At 36.7% G+C, this 19,842-nt stretch overlaps 2 protein-coding genes across 14 annotated transcripts in view; both read right to left on the minus strand.

Annotated features, from left to right (window-relative positions):
- Positions 1–231: 231 nt before the first annotated feature.
- On the minus strand, positions 232–7,267 carry LOC113702223 (NADPH-dependent diflavin oxidoreductase 1-like). Of its 11 annotated transcripts, none has more exons than XM_027223312.2 (13): positions 7,089–7,267; positions 6,928–7,005; positions 6,734–6,838; positions 6,233–6,324; positions 5,727–5,911; positions 4,674–4,768; positions 4,028–4,102; positions 3,825–3,935; positions 3,058–3,189; positions 1,961–2,080; positions 1,203–1,419; positions 525–1,109; positions 232–433 (listed from the first exon to the last, which is right to left on the minus strand). In XM_027223312.2, exons 1-12 carry the CDS (start codon positions 7,233–7,235, stop codon positions 580–582), a joined length of 1,887 nt encoding a protein of 628 aa, XP_027079113.2. In that variant the 5' UTR covers positions 7,236–7,267; the 3' UTR covers positions 232–433; positions 525–579. The 11 variants fall into 11 exon arrangements, with proteins under 11 accessions (XP_027079113.2, XP_027079112.2, XP_027079115.2 ...); XM_027223311.2 differs by having other exon boundaries at positions 3,825–3,953; XM_027223314.2 differs by having other exon boundaries at positions 3,825–3,953; positions 6,694–6,838; positions 7,089–7,262.
- A 795-nt stretch (positions 7,268–8,062) lies between these two features.
- Positions 8,063–19,842, minus strand: part of LOC113701990 (protein SWEETIE-like) — a 28,952-nt gene continuing 17,172 nt past the window's right edge. The window contains exons 29-48 of one of the 3 annotated variants that reach the window (XM_072059795.1): positions 19,757–19,813; positions 19,147–19,214; positions 18,650–18,743; positions 17,962–18,182; positions 17,126–17,270; positions 16,952–17,020; positions 15,633–15,689; positions 15,403–15,489; positions 15,190–15,318; positions 14,880–15,083; positions 14,310–14,765; positions 13,151–13,216; positions 11,739–11,836; positions 11,544–11,640; positions 11,269–11,395; positions 10,406–10,716; positions 10,196–10,327; positions 9,944–10,105; positions 9,712–9,837; positions 8,063–9,365 (exon numbers count right to left, since the gene is read on the minus strand). In XM_072059795.1, coding sequence (XP_071915896.1) covers positions 8,655–9,365; positions 9,712–9,837; positions 9,944–10,105; positions 10,196–10,327; positions 10,406–10,716; positions 11,269–11,395; positions 11,544–11,640; positions 11,739–11,836; positions 13,151–13,216; positions 14,310–14,765; positions 14,880–15,083; positions 15,190–15,318; positions 15,403–15,489; positions 15,633–15,689; positions 16,952–17,020; positions 17,126–17,270; positions 17,962–18,182; positions 18,650–18,743; positions 19,147–19,214; positions 19,757–19,813 — 3,417 coding nt within the window. In that variant the 3' untranslated portion in view covers positions 8,063–8,654. Of the gene's footprint in view, positions 9,366–9,711; positions 9,838–9,943; positions 10,106–10,195; positions 10,328–10,405; positions 10,717–11,268; positions 11,402–11,543; positions 11,641–11,738; positions 11,837–13,150; positions 13,217–14,309; positions 14,766–14,879; positions 15,084–15,189; positions 15,319–15,402; positions 15,490–15,632; positions 15,690–16,951; positions 17,021–17,125; positions 17,271–17,961; positions 18,183–18,649; positions 18,744–19,146; positions 19,215–19,756; positions 19,814–19,842 lie in introns of all 3 variants that reach the window. The other 2 variants (XM_072059794.1, XM_072059796.1) reach the window with 2 other exon arrangements.

Consider the following 19,842-nt stretch of genomic DNA (forward strand, 5'->3'; position numbering starts at 1 on the left):
TTAATTACAAGTGAAGTGTCTACTTATTAACAAGACTGCACCTCATTGTCCAATACCTTACAAAGCATTGAACAAGGCTCCCAGATGTACACGAGACAACTAACTATTTAGCGGGAGCTGATTTTATAATTTGTTACAACTTTCTAGAGTTGGCTGGTGCATTCGTGATTGAGTAGTTAAAGATGGCACACGTCTCTGTCTGTCATCGCTACTTTGTTGAAGCATTTCCGATTTCTAAAAGAATAAGATAACTTTAATCAATTAATTGCCATTACATCTCAAGAATGCTATTTCCAAACATTATGAAAATGGAAAAGAACTACAGCTATGTATAGTTTATTTGACTTGCAGATATGAAAACTACAAAAATCTTTATACACGAAGAAGGATACAACATAAGTGAATACTCTAGGTAAAGCTTCCTCCTTCATTCCTGCAAAATAAAAGAAACAATAAGGGTAAAAAAAAAGAAAAGAAAAGAACAAGGATTCATGATGTAATATTCGCACTATAAACTTCTTTACCTCTAAGTCTTCTTACGTCTGTTTTCTCAGTAAAATTGGGTAGCCACGCATGCCCTCAAGACCAGGCTTCGACATGGTACCTGCCAGACTTTTCCAGCGCGTGAATCCACCTTGCAGCAACTTCTTTCGTAACTCCACCCTCTAAGGAAATTATTTCCTCCAGAGCTGCCAATACATCAGAGGGCATTTTGTTAGCAGAACCTGCAATGTAGACAGCAGCCCCCCCAGCAAGCAGATTCCAGATTTTCGTGCTTTGTTCTCGCATTTTATGTTGCACATACACCTTTTGTGGCTGGTCTCTTGAGAACGCAACATAAAATCCTCCACCTTTGTCCTCTGAAAGTACTCCGCCACTTTGTAAATGGGACAACCAAAAGTCTCGATATAAGAAGTCATTCTCCTCATTTCTGCAACCAAAAAAGAAAAGCACTGGAGCTCTCGGACCAGATTTACTTTGAAGGGCTCTTTCCTCCACAAATCCACGGAATGGAGCACAACCAGTCCCGGGTCCAATGAGAATAAGTGGAACTGAGGGTGAAGGTGAAGGAAGAGAACCTTTGTGAAACCATGCCGGAATTAGGACTCCTGTTCAATATAATAGTTAAAAAGTCAATAACCATGGGCTTAGTGGAGTTACTGAAAACACACTGCATATAATACTGTAGTGATGGACCATACTTTGCTGCAGATCAAGTCCAGCTAGCCATGTTGAACAAAGACCCTTGCGCGTCCTTTTGTATGGTGTTGTCCAAGACACAACGCTCACCGTCAAGTGTACTTGATTTGGGTGAGCAGAATTAGAAGAAGAAATGGAGAAAGCTCTCGTCTTTAGTGGAGGAATTAACTGTACCAACCATTCAAGTGGCATTTGCACAGAATGGAAATCTTCTAAGACCTGAAATCTCCAATGAAACGACACACATAATGTCAATGGAACACGAGAATAATCCTCCACATACTGCAACGAACATTCCAGCATTACACCAAGAAACGCCAAGAATTAGCATGTCAAGTGGTCCTAAACCAGCATAAATAGAAGATCATCATGTTTACAAGTTCACATTGAATCAACACCATGTGATCATGCATAAACAGGTCTATAATGGGAGCAAACTCACTAAATCTACAGCCAAGCTCTAAGCAAAAATATCAGGCTCCATGACTCAAAATTTTCACTTTCGTGGGACAGATGACCTGAGAGAGCAAATTCATCTCAGTGACAAAAGATATAATAAATTGGAAATTCCACTATATATTTGGAAAGATCGCCAGTGCATCCTCTACAATGGACGTGCATTCCATGTGTCATTTCTGAAGGCAAAATTAACTAAACTGCCCATGTTATAGTGGAAGAAAGTAAACTGTCATGCACAATCAAACAGATCAAAAGGTAACTATCTCTGGTGGTTAGTTCATATTATTAATAAAGGTGGCACCTCCAGCACAGTTCTTCGTTCCTTTTGGTTGTATTGATATAGATCATCTCTTCCTTCAGGCGACGCAAAATACTGCAGCCTTTCCTTCTCATGTTGAGCACTGGCAAAATTACTCATGATCTGCAAAACTTCAGCATATCAGTTTTGCTCACCAATCAAAAGCAAATTGATAACATAACCTTCATAGCAAAGTAGAAGTTTAGAATACTTGATTATCTTGTACAAATACATGATTGGTTCCAAAGTCAAGACTTGTCAGATTCCTAGAAAGCAAATAATAAACAGGACAAAACAAAATATTTTGACCAGACTGCAAATATAACTTTAGTTAAAGATGACTGCAAATACAAATTAAACCACAAGAACAAGAAATGAACATGTACATCACACTCAATCTAGCAGTGCACATAGCTTTATCAAAGAAGCACGAGTGCAAAAACCAAGTAAAGTGAAGGCACATGGTGACATGTTCAAAGCTAGAAAAGTGACAGTTAAAAATTACAGGAGTTGTCCACAATGCATCGGAACGCACTGTAGTTTAGATGTTGAAGAGATAAGAGTTCCCCAACTCTAGATCATTAGGAAAAACTATTAACAAGTAAATTGTGCTGGGTAAAAGCATTTCTTTGTATAAGAAATTTGGTAATCAAAATAAAGAAAGAGTAACTCATGACTATTTTCTGAGGAAATACACTTGAAAATATACTTCACAAATCAATCAATCAACATGTTGACTCTTAATTACTGACTCAATTTGCATCAGTAAGCAAAACTATGAATTTGATAACTACAAAGACCACGTTAACCACCATGAAACTCTACTCAAACAGACATGAAAAATTTGTAGATCAGCTCTTACAACAGAAATTCAGTTATAAACTGATTTCATCAGTCAAAGTTTGTGCAGCGGCAGAATTCTCTGATTACCTTTTTAAAATGTCAGCACTTGAATATGTCTAAAACCCAAATATCTTAGAAAATAATGAATGCAGGATTTTCAAGCCACCAAGAAAGCAGAAGAACTAAAAAAAGAAAATTTGAAGGAAGACGTATAAAATGTCGACATTGAAAATTAAATAGGCAGAATTATATCTGACCTCAAAGAAATAGCGTCTGGGCGAAGCTGATGCAATATCCATTGTTAATTCCACAAAAGTTTTCAATTTCACAGGGATGTCCGGAGCATGGTTAGTATCACCCATGGAATTCTCTTTCTTGCTTGGTTGAACCTGGAAATAAGTAATTCTTAATTAGCACCTGAACAAGCACAAAGCAACCTATCAAAGATCAAATCCATCTCATGCAAAATTTATGTGCATACATCCGGAATTGACAGCCATCACCAAGTAAGAAGAAGAGGGCAAACACAAGAGGCAAAAGGTGAAACAAAAGTAGACAGGAAGACATACAGTGAGAAGAAGGAGAAGAATAATTCCAAAAAAGATCATCTGACAGGGATTATCAGGGCACATAAGAAACTATCAATGTACTTCTCATTCTATAAGGATGAACCTGGAAAGAACTATCTATGGTGTCCAACAAGTATAATACATGCAACAAGTACAAAAAAAGTTTTCACAAAGAAGTGGTCATTCATTATGTCTAAATTATACCTCCATTATGATGCATCAATAACAAGTGTCAAGTACTAGCCATGACTCGGAAAAGATGAGTAAAAAAGGAGAATGGATGCACAAAGAATTATGTGATTCAAAATTCAAAAACAAAGAGCTAGCATATGAAGACAAACAACTCAAATGACAGCAACACAATAACGATGCAAAATCAGGCTTCAAAGTTCCAATCTTAATACATAAATTCTGTAAAATGACAGAAAAACAACTACATTCAGAGGACTGCTTACAGTGATGTAAGCTTCTGGGTTCAAATTACAACGCTTCATGAAAGCATCAACTGCAACAGGATCTTGGCTGGGAAGCACCTCGAGAACATCACCAACATCATAGTGAATAGACTGAAACAAGGAAAAAGACTGTCCTGTGAAATATAGAACGTCAATTTTGCAAGTCATAAAACTGACAAATTCTGCCTGATTTCATGACTTACTGATGAAACTGCTTCGAACTCTAAGTGCCATACATCCTTGCCGCTACCTGGCCTAGTTAATGGGCAGTTTTCTGTCTAGACCAGTGAATTGACAAAAGCACAAGTAAAGTGTATGAATTTAAAAAAAAAAAAATTAAAGAACCAGAACAATAACATTTCTTTAAGCTCTCCTCTAGACAGGTTCCACGCAGACATACATGCTTGACAAAAGCATATGTATGTATTCAAGAGTAGGAGTGTAAGTGTGTGGGGTGGTTTTTTTTTTTGGGGGGGGGGGGGGGGTGGAAAGAGTACATGTTTAACAGATGCCAAACATCCAGTTCAGTTTATGCGGGGCTATTTTTTTAATAAGTTAAACGGGTACTAGCACATGTTACAAGCACTCTTTATCAGTAAAAGCTTTAAGCAATTTGCCTAGAGAATTAGCATAACATTGTATATGTGCTGCAGCGAAGATCTAAGAATGGTTTGTGTAATAATTAAAGAAGCCCCAGAGACTGGAACAGGCAGCAAAGTGTTCAAGAAACATTCAAAGAAGTACGTTAGTCCAGAACTTCCCAAGCCATTCAAATTTTCCATGTCATGTCCCTAATATGTATCATACAGATTATGCTCATTACTTCAAAACTTCAAGAAATCACCATACCAAATTTAGAAAGCAATCAGGCCTCATCTTGCCAGAAGATTTCCCAGGGGACATTGAACGAGTTCTCTCGATCAGCATCTCAAGACTTTTGAAGTCTGCAACAGCCATAAGTTTCATTCTCAGGTGGATTGCATACCAAATGCAGACAATAGTAGACATGCAGGCATCCAATATCATAAATTTAAAGTCATAAGAAGCCAAAAATTGTAGGTAGAAAATGTTAGATTCCAATCATTTTTGTTCATTTATGGCATTGTATCAAGTACTAATCTTCTCTCTTTCTAAGGGCTTAATCTTCTATGTAGATGATGATTCTAACATGCTGTTCTATTTTAGGCAATGTCCTGGTTCGATTTTCAGCACCAATCATGATAACCAGTGCCAAATTATTGAATCGTGAAATAATCCAGTTCACATGTGGAAGTATGTGCTTGAATTTACAAAATAGTAAATTAATCTCCTCTCTAATTGAAGAAAAAGTTTTAACTTCGGAACTGGTGGCCAGGGGTTGCTCTTGCCCTAATCACTTTGATTTTTCAGTCACCTCTATTTTTTGCACAAATACCCCCATTAGCTTTGAAATTTCAACTCAGCTTTATACTCTGGGCTGCTGATCATGGTGCCATTGCCTGTTCAAAAAGGTGAAAAATTAACCAAGGAGAAAGGAACTTGGACAATGACGTCTAATAGTAGCTAAAGAAGCCACAAACTTGTGTTGAACAGTATTGATAACACTCTGAACTTAATCTTTATGCTCTACTTGTCCGTGTTAGAGTATGCTTGAGAAAGCAAAGGATAGGGCAACACAGAGAGAACAGCTATACTCTTCTAGAAGCTTTCAGTACTCTGCAAGGCTTACGGTATTGCGACACTGCCAACTAGAAGGGAGAATAGCTTCACCTTTGTACGTATTGGAAAATAAAGAATGTTTATAAGCTTGTGACTAAGTAGATAAACATGTAGCTGAATTGTATGAATAGGTGAGACAATAAACAACATACAGCCCCCAAATTAAGTGTTAAGTTCACCAACCAGTCTAAGGAAGCAACTCACCAATGGCGGCTGAACATTGAGAATTTCCTTTACCAACATCATGATACGTTATCTGTATCTTCGGCTGATCCACCCAAGTACCATTTAATGTGGCAGTATTTGGATCATTAGGGAACAAATTAGGAGCCTTATTGTACAATGTCTTCCACAATTTGGACATCCAAGGGTCCAGAGCTCCTTCATACCTATAATTGCAGCATAGTGGGTAACAGTCAGTTTTGGAAAAGCAAAGACAAGAATGCAAGGTGATAATCTATTTTACCTGACAAAAAGATTAAAGACATATCCATAAGCTCATTTAACTGATAGAAGCAGTAGTAGCAACAATATAAAAACTTGACTATGACATTTTCTATGTCCCATTAAGGAATCATAAAGCAAAAGCCACAATGTGAAGATATATATATAAATATAAATATATTCTATCTACCAATTTTCAATTCCTACCCAAAAAAATGCAGAAAAAGAAAAGATTTGGTTGAATGTTGCTAATCACAGAATCATACCCTGATGGATGCTGATCATCTCCAAGACCTCTTTCAATCAGGGATCTAGCACCAAGATCCAACAGTCTTTTGTCTAGCTTCTTCGCAACAAACTGCAACAAGAACACACAAAAATGATACGTAATTCAGCATTCAAACTAGTCACAATACACAATTGTTTCACAGTTACCATAGCATGAACTTGTGACAGTATTGAGAAATAATGCCAACTCTGCTTGCGTACGGACAAGTTTAAATAGAAGCTAATATTTTATCCTTCTGAAACAAAATATTCGAATTCATACTTGCAAATGAAAATCTAAAATGAAACGTAAAACTATAACGCATGCTTTTCAGTCAAGAACGTTTATGCGCCAGCATTTAACAAGTGAAAATATTTATAGGCAGGCAAGATGAAAAAGCTCAAAATCCCAAGAAAAAACAGCAAAATTGAGCTGAGCGGGAGGGAAGAACGGGAGTACCATAGGATTAACCTCCCTAGGGTATAGAAATCATCATTACATTATATTTCTGGTAGCTCGAATCACCCAATCCAAACACGCCATAATCAACTCCTTTAAGCCACTCCTTACTTAAACTCCTCTGCAACAAAAACCTCCAAAACCCCTATAAAAACCAAAATTTCAGCAAAAGCAAAATCCAAACACAAACTCCCAATAAATCAGAACCAAAAAAGCAAAAAAAAGCGTATAAACCTTCATGGAATCCGGAACGTCCCCTTGGCCGGTGGTTGAAACCACAAAAATGACCGTCTCTTCAAAAGGTAAACTTTTCTGTAGCAGTAAATGCATGAACATAGGTACGTCTAGACAGAAAAAATTCGTGTATGCACGTACTAATTGGGAAAAAGGCGTACGGGTTCAAAGTCATCGATGCAGAGGACGGAGACGGGGCAGCAGCGGCGATCGGCTTCGCGACCTAATCGCTCAGCTGCGTCCATGGCATTTCCAGTTTCTGAAGCGTAAAGTATTAGCAGCTTCTTCTTGTTCGGCTCGTCCTCCATGATCGGCTAGGCGATAGACCAGCTTGTCACAGCTTGCCGGTTTTCCCAATGCAGTGCTGTGCAGCCTTCTTTACAAAATACGTTCCGGACTGGGACAAGAAGCCTACAGCAATGGGTGTGATCATTTAGGCCCAATTTCTATGTTGGTCTAGACTTTTGTGTGCGCTAGGCCAGGATTAAGATGGAGCCCATAGGCTGTGTAATGAATGAATGGATTCTGTGCTTTGAATTCATTTTTTCCCATTTGTCTGTTGAGCACCAAGCATTTGCTAATCTATCATTCATATTTTTTCAAGTTCTGGAGTCGAGCTAATATCCATCTTGTTAAACAATTTAAGGTTTGCTATATATTTTTTTTTGAAAGTTTTCCCAATTTGGTGTGGAAGATCATGGAGTTGCTTAATGATAATTGAGAATATGATTTGCGAAAATGCTACAATTCCTTCTGAGAGCACAGTACCATGATTCTGATCCACTCACATTATTTAGTGATTTAAATAATCTATTTAGTGATTTAAACTCTTAAAATAATCTATTTAAAAAAAAAAAAAAAATATCAGTAAGATTAAATTCATTGTTGGATTTAATATAAGTAAGATTAATATAAGTAAATTTTTTTACTCTTAAAAAAAAAAAAAAAAAAATATTAAAGGATTGTACAACCCCTCTGTAATTTGTGCCACCATCGGTACGAGGAGTAATTTCTATGCTATCCCTTGGCCAAAACGATCTTTGAAATATTAAGCGGGATTCCCTTTGACTTCAGATCCTCTAGATCAATTAAGAAGGGCCCTTCTTTCTCATTGAAAAGAAAACCACGCATCGAATTATGGAAGTACAAATAGTGGTAGTATAAATCTGCTTCAGCATTCAGCATAACGATTGATGTTCTAGTAGGTCGAAATATATGAATTTACGACAACGAATTAAAGAAAGCAGAATTCTGATACTCAAAAATAAATTACAAACCTCAGCCAAAAAAAAAAAAAAAAAAAAAAAAAGATGCTGACACATGGCCGCGCAGCAAGCATTTCAAAATTTACAACAAACTAAAGAAATTCAATTTTCGGCGTGCTTCGCAAATATGCCACCTCTATGACTTCACTAAATTTGCCGACTGACACTCCACCGACAATGCAGACTACTTCTGATAAGCATTTTTTCCTGCCACCTTTCCTAATGGATGGATCTCTTCTCTCCGTTCCAGCTACTACCAGCATCATCATTTTCATCTTATCCGAAAGATATAATCAGTTTACAATTTGCCGACTCCGTGCCCAACCCACTGCTCCATGTTGATCAGAAACTCTTCAAACGATGGATGCGAGCATCTTCAATATTTATTTCACCTGACCAGTTCCCTGCTCTTCTCCATGATGTGTGGAATCAGACGCGAGTTGGTCATGGATGTCGTCCCTATCACTCCAAGTCCAACTCATTTTTGTCGCAAGACCCTGCACTGGTGCTAACATGGTGTTCATTGTCTGGATGACTATGTTCTTCAACATTTTGAAAATCTGGCGATGACAGACTCTCTTCAGTGCTGGGTGCTATTGTAATCTTTTCCATCTCGCACGCCTTTTTGTACTCTTCTACTTCAACAGGACTAGTGACAGCTTCACTACGTGTCTGGCTTGAAATAACTTTGCTGCTGTCAGGTTGGAGACCATCAAGTTGCTCAGTACTGCGGCGATCACATTCAGGATCATGGATTTCTTCTACCTGATTTCTGACCATCGCAGAGTCCAAAATACCACCTGCTTCTGCTTCCGCATCTGCATCATTTGCAACAATGACTTCTTTTGCCTCATCTGAATCACGCGGCCTAAGGTGCCCTTCAAAGTCATGGATCGGAATAGAAGGGTTTTTAGTCGAGTCAGGCTCTTCTGAGGTTATGCTGGAAGTTGAAGCAGCTTCTTTTGTTGAGGCAGGAAATGATTGGAAAGTGTCCCAATCATCATCATCATCTTCTTCCTCACTTTTATCATCCGATTCTCTCGCCAGGGATGATGGTGAACTTTGCTGCTTGGTTTCTTCTGTTTGTGCAGGAATCTTTATCGCTAATGGTGGCACCATAGGCTTCTTTTCTATTATATTCTGCTCCTGCTTCATAGAAGCACGAATAATATCCTGAAAGTGCAACATCTGTTTTAGATCTTGAAGTCCATTAGAGTTGAATAAAAGCGAGACAATGCAGTTCATCATGGGATTACATGGAAAGAGTACACAATACCATACAGACTAAGAACGTGATTTGCAAAAGAGACAGAAGGGATTGAAGTTCAAGCATAAGATAAGCATCAACAGCATGCACATAATCACTTCAACTGAAGCTACAATAAAATAAGTAATATAGCTTTTCAGCAATAGTGCTGGTACAAGGACGTCATTTATCAAACAAGGGCAAAAGTGAAAACTAAAGATACCTGAACAAACATGGCATTTCCTTCAAAAATGTAAAATAAAGGAAAAATACCTGAAGTTGCTGTCTTCTTGTAATAGGCATTGTTAGCAGAACATCCTTGAAATAAACTCCAGATTTTCGACTCTGAGCAAGCTGTGAAACAAGTTTTATAGCTGTGCTTCTCAATTCATTAAGGTCCTGTGGGTAACAGAGACAATGGTGCTAATTTAGTCCAGTTTAAACGTTTTCAGAATTCAAAGACGCAAATCAAACACCGAGAGTCCAATTCTCAGCCTGGTGTTACCTGAGAAAGATTTTCCTCTGATGCTGAAAAAACCATGAAAATTGCTTCCAAAAGCAAACTTAGAATGCCTTTCTGACATTCAGAGTCTCTTGACAGTGCTTGGAAAAGCATTAGAATTTTTAAGCACTCCCCAACTATCGTGACTGATTCCCTGATAGGTTTCTGTAGTCATTTGTAAAGCATGTGTCAGGTTTCTTTAGGATGATTAGACAATAAAGGCTTTGAAGTGGGGAATACATAATTAGCTATCACCTCCAAAAATTTTTGGATCACAATGAGGAGGTCTCCGGCAAGCTCTCCAACAAAGAATATCTCAAAAGAGTTGCATGTATCACTGCTCTTTTGTAGCATGCTTTTCAACACTTGCAAGCTAATCACTTGAACCTGTACATGAGAAGTTTTGCATCGTGAATGACAAGTGACTACAGCTCAAAACCACACAATCAGTTGTTACTCAGTTACCTGTATGTTGTAATCACTAAGAACAGCCTGGATACATTGATTGCTATGGTATAAATCAGTTGATAAACTGGGATCATTTTCTTTCCCTTCACCAAAGGATTCAAGCTCAAAAGCTACTTTAGCAAATGAAACAACATGTTCAAGAGAACAAGCAAGCCTCATCTGCAGCAATTTCCGTTGGTTGGACCTCTTATCCTCCATTTGATGAATACTGTCGACGCATTCATTAATCAAACTAACAGATGCATTTAGACAAGCATGGTTGATTGTTCTCAATTGGCAAACACCATCGTAATCAAGTTCAGATTTATCTGCGAATAAAACTGTTTGTCATCCCAGACATTTTACTCTAACATGGGACAAAATGATCTAACAGCATAATACATAACAAGAAGCCATATCCCGAGTCTTAGTAGGCTCTGCTAACTATGTTGATTTGCAACAGATTTGACTTCCTATTATATTCCAAGTACTAGGAACAAATTCTAAGTTACCATCAGGAAAACCATAGGCTCATGCAGGCCACTATATTCTATGAGAACAAAAAACATTTTTCACCATTAGTCTGTAAGAAGTGCCAAGAAAAGAAAATTAGAATATTATAGTTTTTCACCATTACTCTGTAAGAAGGGGCAAAATGGCTGCATGAGAGAATCTGAACACCCCCCCCCCCCCAAGCTCTCCCCCCAGAATAAAGGCGTATAGTCAGAATTTGATGGCCAGACTATTAGGTTAGTTTCTTGATCATAAAACACGGAATGCAAGCAAAAAAGTAATTGGAGATTCATGAATCACAGTGACTAGGATTTTCTTAGCATCAAGACGGTGCAATTGGAAAGCATACATCAATACTGGTGGCTTACCAACATGCCCCTTCACAATGGAAATGATAGACAGAACAAAGTCATTAACTCTGGAAAGGGACAATTCAGTCGATGCTGCTCCAATTGATTTGCAGCCAATTAAAAGAAAACCAAACAAAAGTTTTAACTGCATCTGCAATACAAGTTATGTTAAATAAGCAAGGTATAAAAAAATTTGGACAACATAAAAGAGAAAAAGACAGTATATTCTATCTATCTGATACCCCCTACTATAAGGATCATGTAGTTACACATGCCAGTACTTTAGAACCCACCTTACGATCAACCCGTCTCAGAAGTGTTGCAGCTGCACTAAGTGAGACCAAAACGGTATTTTCCCAATTCAATTGATAAGGAGAAGCTGCATCACAACTGAAAATAAAACAGCAAGAGGCTTCTCTTATATTCTATTACATAAGTTAATTTTTTATCTGAGATATGGAACCAAACAATGTTCATCACTTGGATACCTCGCAAAGAACTTGAAAAGAAATGCTAAACAAAGTTCCGAGGACAAGTATGCAAAATTTTCTTTTTCCAGGAAATCCTTCGGGCAGTTCTGCAAAATCTGTTAAAATAATGGAAAGAAATGATGAAAATCTCAGAATCTAGCCTCATGATGGTAACCTGCTCAATCATAGAGAAGAACTAGAACATTAAGCAGAAAAATTTGGGCATAATAACTTGGGGATGAAATGTGATACTTTTAAATCATGGTTCAGAATAAAGCAATATATGCACACTGGACTAAAAATGAGAAACATACATACTCAGATTTTAATTGTTAAATCATTTAGTTTCCCATCTATTCAAGTACCACCTTACTTAATCCAATTAATACAATATGATTTTAATTTTATTCCTGCGCATTAACTGCATAGGCCTAAATTTTATCATACATGTAAATTATGCTGAACTATCTACAGTTATTTTGAAATAAAACAGACACTAAAATATTCTGAAATCCTTCATAACACACTTGTTAGTTCTTCAGCTAGTTAATTAACTACCAGGTATTATGAAAAAAGGAAGAAAATGGAGAACCCTTTTTCAGTTTATCTATTAGATATTACCACAAAGCTGTAAGATTAACATTTTCATGACAAAGTTGATCCTGCAGATTTTGTGGTGTGATAGTTTGTTGTTTTTCAAGTACTACATTTAAATCTCAAAGTTCAAATACTCCAATAACTGAAGTTGTCTTTTCATGTGCTTCAGCTTCTTCCTATAGCTGGTAATGTAAAGGGATTCATGAAAACCTGTTTAAGAATTTGAAGGCTTTTTCTCTTTTTATCTTCCAAAGTATAAAAAGCCAAAAGCTACTTCCTAAAGCACCTGAATGACTGCTTCTTGTAATAAACTAAAAATAAACAGAAAGAGGAACTCAAATGTCAAAGTCAGAATCAGCTGAGTTTAGGAAAAGAGAAATGAGCGTAACTCTTTCATGAAAAGGTTCCATAAGAAAAAAGCTAAATCAGAGTCATAATGTCATAACCCCCACTGAAGTTTTTGAAATTGCATTGACCACTTTTAATGTTTTACATCACTTCATGCAGACATCATATATCACAATAACATCAATTGAAGTTTGTTGACATCATCATCTAATTAAAAAAGCCCAAAATAGCCTTGCAGGATTATAGCAGGGAGGTCATTCGAGCAAGAGATAATAGCCAATTTTGTGGAAAATCACACTACAGAAATGGAAAAGACTGAAAAGGAATTGCGAATTGGATTAGAAATCATGAGGGCCAGGCATGTAACTGAGGCGGGAGGAGTTGCCGGTTCAAAAATGAATGTATTTCACACAACAGTTATTATCCTCAAACAAGGTTCATGGATTTCTGGAAACTTTACGGGTAAAAAGACTTGTGAAAATCACCTTTAACATGACAGAGACTGCAAGACTATCCCATGAATTGCCTGCAACTATTGAATACAAAAAAACCTGCATACAGTGTAAATAATTTGTCACATAACAGTTTAAACAATTTGAGAAATTGTTGAATTGAACTAGAATACAGCAACAACACTTAAATGAATAGCAATCCAAGAAGTCAGCAACCAGCATGATTAAAATGGTTTCACATATTTCAGAATGACTAGAGGAGGACAAAGGCTTTAATGCTTATGTGGTGTTAATCCAAAGATACTGATTAAATACCAAACAAATGGTCAAAAACCAACAATCACACAAGATGAATCAAATGCAAATGCACAACAGGAAGAAAACATGACCAGCTTGCATTTATTTACAGATGTAAATAGCAAAAGCCACATCTGCTTCATGAGATATTTTCCAACCTGAAATTTGATGCAAGGTTGCATCTAACAAGCGAACCTGGCAAAGAGCTGCTCAGACTTGGAATGCAGTGGCTAGTAAAAGCTAAAGATAAATTTATGTCGGAGCATGAGCAATAAAGACCAAATCTTGGATTTTTCAGGCCAGGACAAAGGTGGAATCAGACCAAACTAAACAAAAAGATTGTGCATATTAAGCAGCACAACAAGATGGATATCCTCCGTTAAAAACAAAGTTGAAGCAATGAACTTCATCCCAGATACTGGAAGAATCCTACAAATAAATCAAGGTTATTGCATCATAGACCAGTCAGTATTATCAAGTCAGAGACCATAGCTTTGATATCATGAGAAAATTTTTCTTTGTGCATATTAAGTATTACTGGTTCTTGCCAGCTATCCATGTCAGAAGCTTTACCATGGAAGTCAAAACTTTAAAACATTAAAACTAGACCATACACATATAGAGGCAATTCAACTCTAAGAACGCATGCAGCAGCAGTATCAAATGCTGAAATATACCAACTTTTGTTGTACACACAATCATTTAACTGCTTGAAGTTTCAACGATTCTAGATCAACACCATTAAGTTGACCAAAATTAACAGACTTTACTGCAAAAGTCTCAAAGAATATAGATCATCAATCTAATTAAATTGACAAAAATAGCAGGAAATAATAGCTGCAAGAACCCAATCAAAATAAATGTACAGCAGAATCTTGATTCTGGAGATATTTACCTGCAACAATTCTCTGCAGACATCCATAGTGAGATATCCAGCGCTGAAAAATCTTTCAATTGACAGAAATTGCAGAACTGGTAGAATTGTTTCGTATATCCTTGAAGTTACAGAACTTCCATCTTCAACAGTCAAATCAGCACTAAATTTTGACTTGACTGAACCCACTGGTATTACAACTTGATCACTAGATGTATCTTGCCCCTGAAATAGCACAAGTAAAGAGAAGCCCCATAGGAAATGAAATTCTTCTGCTCGCAACTCAACCATGCGGTATTCAGAAATAAAGTCACTTTCTGATTTGTCTTCAGCTGCTGAAGACCCATTTGCAAAAGGTTTGACTGGAGCAGCATCAAGCACCACAGCTTGCAGGATCACTGGCCAGGCTTCTTCTAAACAAGGCTGCAACTTGCTTGAAACTAGAGACGATTGGACTCCTTCAAGAAAAGCTTTCCACTGTATGCAGCAGAGGAAAAAATTAAAAGCTTAGGCAGTAAAGTCAAGACTTCTAAAATGGTTCATTCTTCCATCTTAAACCCAAAATTGTTCAGCAAAAGAACTTAAGCTCACGTTCTTCCTAGGAGGTAGACGAAACCGGATGTAACTATAGTCCTTCAAAACAGACAGCCAGTACAGCCCGAGAGTATCTGAACTTTTAGAAAATAAAGGTAATAATGCTTGATATTCGCCAGGCATCCTGTCCTTTTCTCGCCTCAAGAATCCATAGATGTAACATTTCAGGGAGGCATGGGCCGTCAGAAGTCTTATTTTGATCTGGAATACAGGGAAAAAATCAGCAGCTGGTGAAGACCTCTAACACATACAACATAAATAGATAATCTCCAGATGTTGGACTCAAAACAATTAAAGCAATATCAACCTTGCATGAAACCCATTCTGCAAAAGATGGATAATAAAGGTCATTGAATTCATTCAGGGGACGTGAAATCAATGAAAATATTCGCTTCACTGCAGCTTGATCTTGACTAATAACTCCACTTGTCAATATCTGGAAGTTCAGACATCATGATATATGCATCAATACTGCAATGAAAATAAATATGAGATGTTGGTCCTATAGACATTTCAAAACCTTTGTGGCCAACCGCAATCCTGCTTCCAGAAGAATAGGCCCAGACAATGTGTCCAATGCAGTTCTAACAGCTGATAGTAGTTGAGCCTGATCTCCATCAAACATAATAATTCTCAAATTGTAAATTCATGGTAAAGTGAACTGTAACAGCAATTATCAAATTCAAAACTAACAAAACCTAAGCAATTTAACTGTAAGCAGAATGAGGTTCAGAAAGACAATAAGCAGACCTGATACTGTTCTAGAAGCAGGTGTCCAGAAAGCTCAGGATCTACTATCTTTTCAAACTGCAGGAAAGCGCAATCAACTATTAGCTTGTTTAAATTTAAAACTTGCAAAAACTCAATATCTACCAAAGGTTAGGTATCACTTAAAAGAAGAAAATTGCTAAGAATATAGGTCACAAGAAAACACATCCTGGCAGACACCCCAAACAGTAAGACGGATTGCTCAAGAGCACCTTTCTGCTAATCTATGGACTTCTCTTTTTTTAAGCATAATGACCAAAAACAGGACCAAATATATGTTAGCGAATATAACTGATGTTAGCTTCTCTTATATTTATCCAGTTGATCACTAAAAACAACATGGTCAGAAACTGTACTTCAGCACTGAAGAGAGGAAAATATATTCCTGAATGACAATAGAAGAGCTTTGGCTTTTGACAGAATAATATGAGCATTATCATCTTTCTCTTCAAGGCATTACTTAAAATCCAAATAGCTGTGTCAATCTTGCTTTTGGGGACAACTCAAAAGCGATCATGAAATTGCAAGAAGCATGTTCACTCAGAAAAGATAAGAAAATCTACACTATTGCCAACTACGATAATAATGTCTTGACAATGCCAATATTAACAAGCCAAAAATCTCATCTCACAGAATGCCAAGCCAGAAATTTTTTTTCAGTGATTTATTTACTCAACAAGGAGAATCCAGATAGCACAGATGTTATACATACCGCAAAGAAGACCTTAAAAATTACAGAAAGAAATATCTTATAGTCACACAAGAATCCACCAATAATCCCAAAAAATTAGAGGAGAAGGTATTCCATTAACTTGGGCTGGAAAATGGTTGTGCAGTATCAGCAATTAACAAAATATTGTAGTCATCAAGGAGTTCCATGTAAAAGCAAATTAACAATGTTGAACAGACATACATGTGAAACTAATCCACAAATATTAGCAAAACAATGTCAATGAGGGATCTTTATTACAAAGAGCTAGATAATCAATCTTCATAAGAAAAATTTTGCACATATCAAGGCTTTGTAACACACAAATGGTTGCATGTCAGCTAAAAAGTTCAATCATCTGTAATGACAGGTGTAGCTAATATGTCAGTATCAAAATTATTTCCCAAATACCAAAGTCGTGATAATAAATAATCATTATAAACAAACCAAGAGTAAAAAAAAAAAAAAAGAACCAAAGGACATCAACCATGAATGTAAAAAATTAATTCAAACAAGTGAGCCTATGTGCTCACAGCTGGACGACCAATTAGAGCAAAAGCATCAGAATTACCATAAATCACATAAAGAGTACCTTATCTACGATTGTACTCAAAAGTGCCACACCAATGGGCCTCATGTTCTCAAAATGGATAGTGCTTATCTGCAACATAAGAAGGAAAAACATCACTATCTTGAGGATGTTGTTGCAGTTCAGCATTGTTAAAGAGTTTGATTAGAAGATAAAGAAAATATACACATTCTGCACCTGATAAGCAAGCGAAATCAGCTCTTGCAATTGAAGAACTAGCCAGTCTCCAGAAGCTATAGAATTAGCAGTAATGGTTCTAGCCAGAGAGAGGTCAAAGTGAGCAGGGTTATTTCCGACAGCTCCAGGAAGATGGCTCAAACACCTATATTCCAAACAAGTTTCACTAATGTTACATTGAACAAAACAAACAACCAAAAACAAAGATATGAACTGCTACTCTCTATCAGTAAATCAGCTTCCACAATGGTTCAAGATGGAAGTTAGGTTTAGAATGCACATCACATGTATAGTACATACATACACTACTGCATCAGTCCCCTACTTGTGCACTCAGAAAGTGGAAGCAATACGATTTTTCTTCTGGTGAGCACATACAATTAACACTTTAGAGTCAACAAATTTTAACAAATAATCTGTGTTGATGATAGATAAGCATGTTGGACTTTGTTAGATTATCTATGGCACAAAGCCCCAAAGTTTATGCCCATGCTCCTATTTGCAAATTAAACAGATGTACATACATATATTTCACCTACTTAGAAGAATGATCCAATAAAATGTTGGTCATTATTGGAAATTGACAGTGGAAGCATTAAGATAAAAATTAATTTGACACTTTAAACATAATTCTCGAGGTACTTTATCCCAGCACCAATCCTAAAGTCTTTGATACTTGCTCCAATATAATCCACCATAAGAGCAGCTGCAACCTTGGCTCAAGTCAATCTCCATGTTCTCATATCTTGCATAAATTTCCACACAATTTGCTTCTTAGTCCCTATTAAGTTTTCGACAACGTGCAAGTGAAAAAACACAAAAAATAAGCTACATACTCGGCCGCAAAAATTCTGGTGCGATATCTTAGGTGCTTATCTCTTGCAGAGTTGGCACCAGAATAATCAAGTGCATGACCCTGACTAGGCATGCTCCTTGGGCTAGAAACCATATTTTCATCATCTTCTCCAAAATTTGATCTTTCCTCTCCACTTGGACCGGTTATAGAATCACTATCCATGTTATTACTGCCAGCATCCCTTCTTGATGATGTAAGAATCTAGAAAATTTAAAATTTTCCATATTAAACAGAAAATCAGCACGACAAATATTTTCCCATGAAGATGTAAATACTGACATCAAAATACCCATAATGTAAAGAGAAGATAAAAATATCAAGTGAAATCGATAAAAATATGTATATGATATAACACTTTCAAAAAAGAATCTTCACATAATACATTCTTTACATGATGAAAGGTGATAATTTCAGGATACTCAAAGTCTGAAATATTCTGCTTTTTATACTCAGCCAGCATGAATCCACTATATGTACGTCTCTTTCTACTGAAAATGTTTGCAAGGAAATTTGAAAATGCATAACCATGGTCCTTAAAGGATCATTTATTCAGTTTTCGCAACACCAAGCCGTATCTAAGATGAGACTTCACAAATCTCACTTGTTCAACTCCACTCGAGCACTTAGCTACAAAATTTATAACCGGCAAGCGGATAGAGAAGGAATACCATGTGGCGGCATATTGATAACCAATGGGATGGAAATGATGGGCACGAAGCAAGGAGCAATCGCATAATTGTGGTACGAGCTAAATTAGCAATCCTACAAAAGCATCAGAAGAATTTAGAGCAAAATAATTAATCAAAATGTGCATTCTAATAAACCACAAATAAACACACTCATAGATACATATCTAACGATCAATATAGGGCAAAGAACAATTAGTTTCATTCAACTTTGTGATGGAGTTAATCCTGAAGACATCAAACAAAAACAGAGTAGAGAATCGATACATTTAGAACCACAGAAAAGTGCAACACGCAAGCATTCTCTCTGAGAAAACACAAAATTGTACCAAGAAGACAGATAGTAAAACATCAGAAATGAGCACACATAGAAGCTGTCAATCTCTTAACAGAGTTGTGATCCTATTTTATCAACTGCAGTCAGGTCAGAAGCAAGCTATTGAATGTTAAAATTTTAAAAAGCACATTAATGAACTTACTCAGTATCGGTTTCCTCATCCAACATAAGAAACAACGCGTCTTCTATTGCTTCACCAATAATCGATGCCTGTTTACAACATCATAGCATGCGTTTATGAGAAAAAATCTAAGTTTAGGCTTCAACTCTTGATATCTCAATCAATATTTATGTAAAATATTGTCATGTTTAGTGCTCAAAGTTGCCTTCCATTTTAGTGGGTACATGCAAGTTGTAGAGTTTCACTTATGTGCATGTTGGGGGAATAATTTTCAATTGCAATAAGCTCAAAAGAGAATAATTTTTAATTGCATTCAATAGTTGAGTAGCTTGAGATAAAGCTGAATTAAAGCCAAATTAAGCACCTAGCTACTTGGATTTCTTTGAACTCAAATCAAAATTGTAGTGCATTCCATCTGACAGCACTTTTAGCCAAAAAATGAATTGAGATATTACAAAGCAATGAAGCTCCATAAAATGGACCAAACTGAAATAAAAGAAAATTATGTCATGCGGCAAGGAAAGCCCCTCTATTGTAGATTAATTCTCATTCTGCAGCATCACGGGTATGATCACCCATTAGTCATCAAACATTTGAAATATAGGGCTACAAGGATGAATTAAGCACTAACCGGATCTTTTTCAATGAGATGTCGTAGTGTGGATAAAGCAAGATGCCTAAGTGTTGGCTGTCACAAAACAATTTAACATGTTTCAC

This window comes from Coffea arabica, chromosome 7e (assembly GCF_036785885.1).
Source record: "Coffea arabica cultivar ET-39 chromosome 7e, Coffea Arabica ET-39 HiFi, whole genome shotgun sequence".
Classification (NCBI taxonomy): Eukaryota; Viridiplantae; Streptophyta; class Magnoliopsida; order Gentianales; family Rubiaceae; genus Coffea; species Coffea arabica.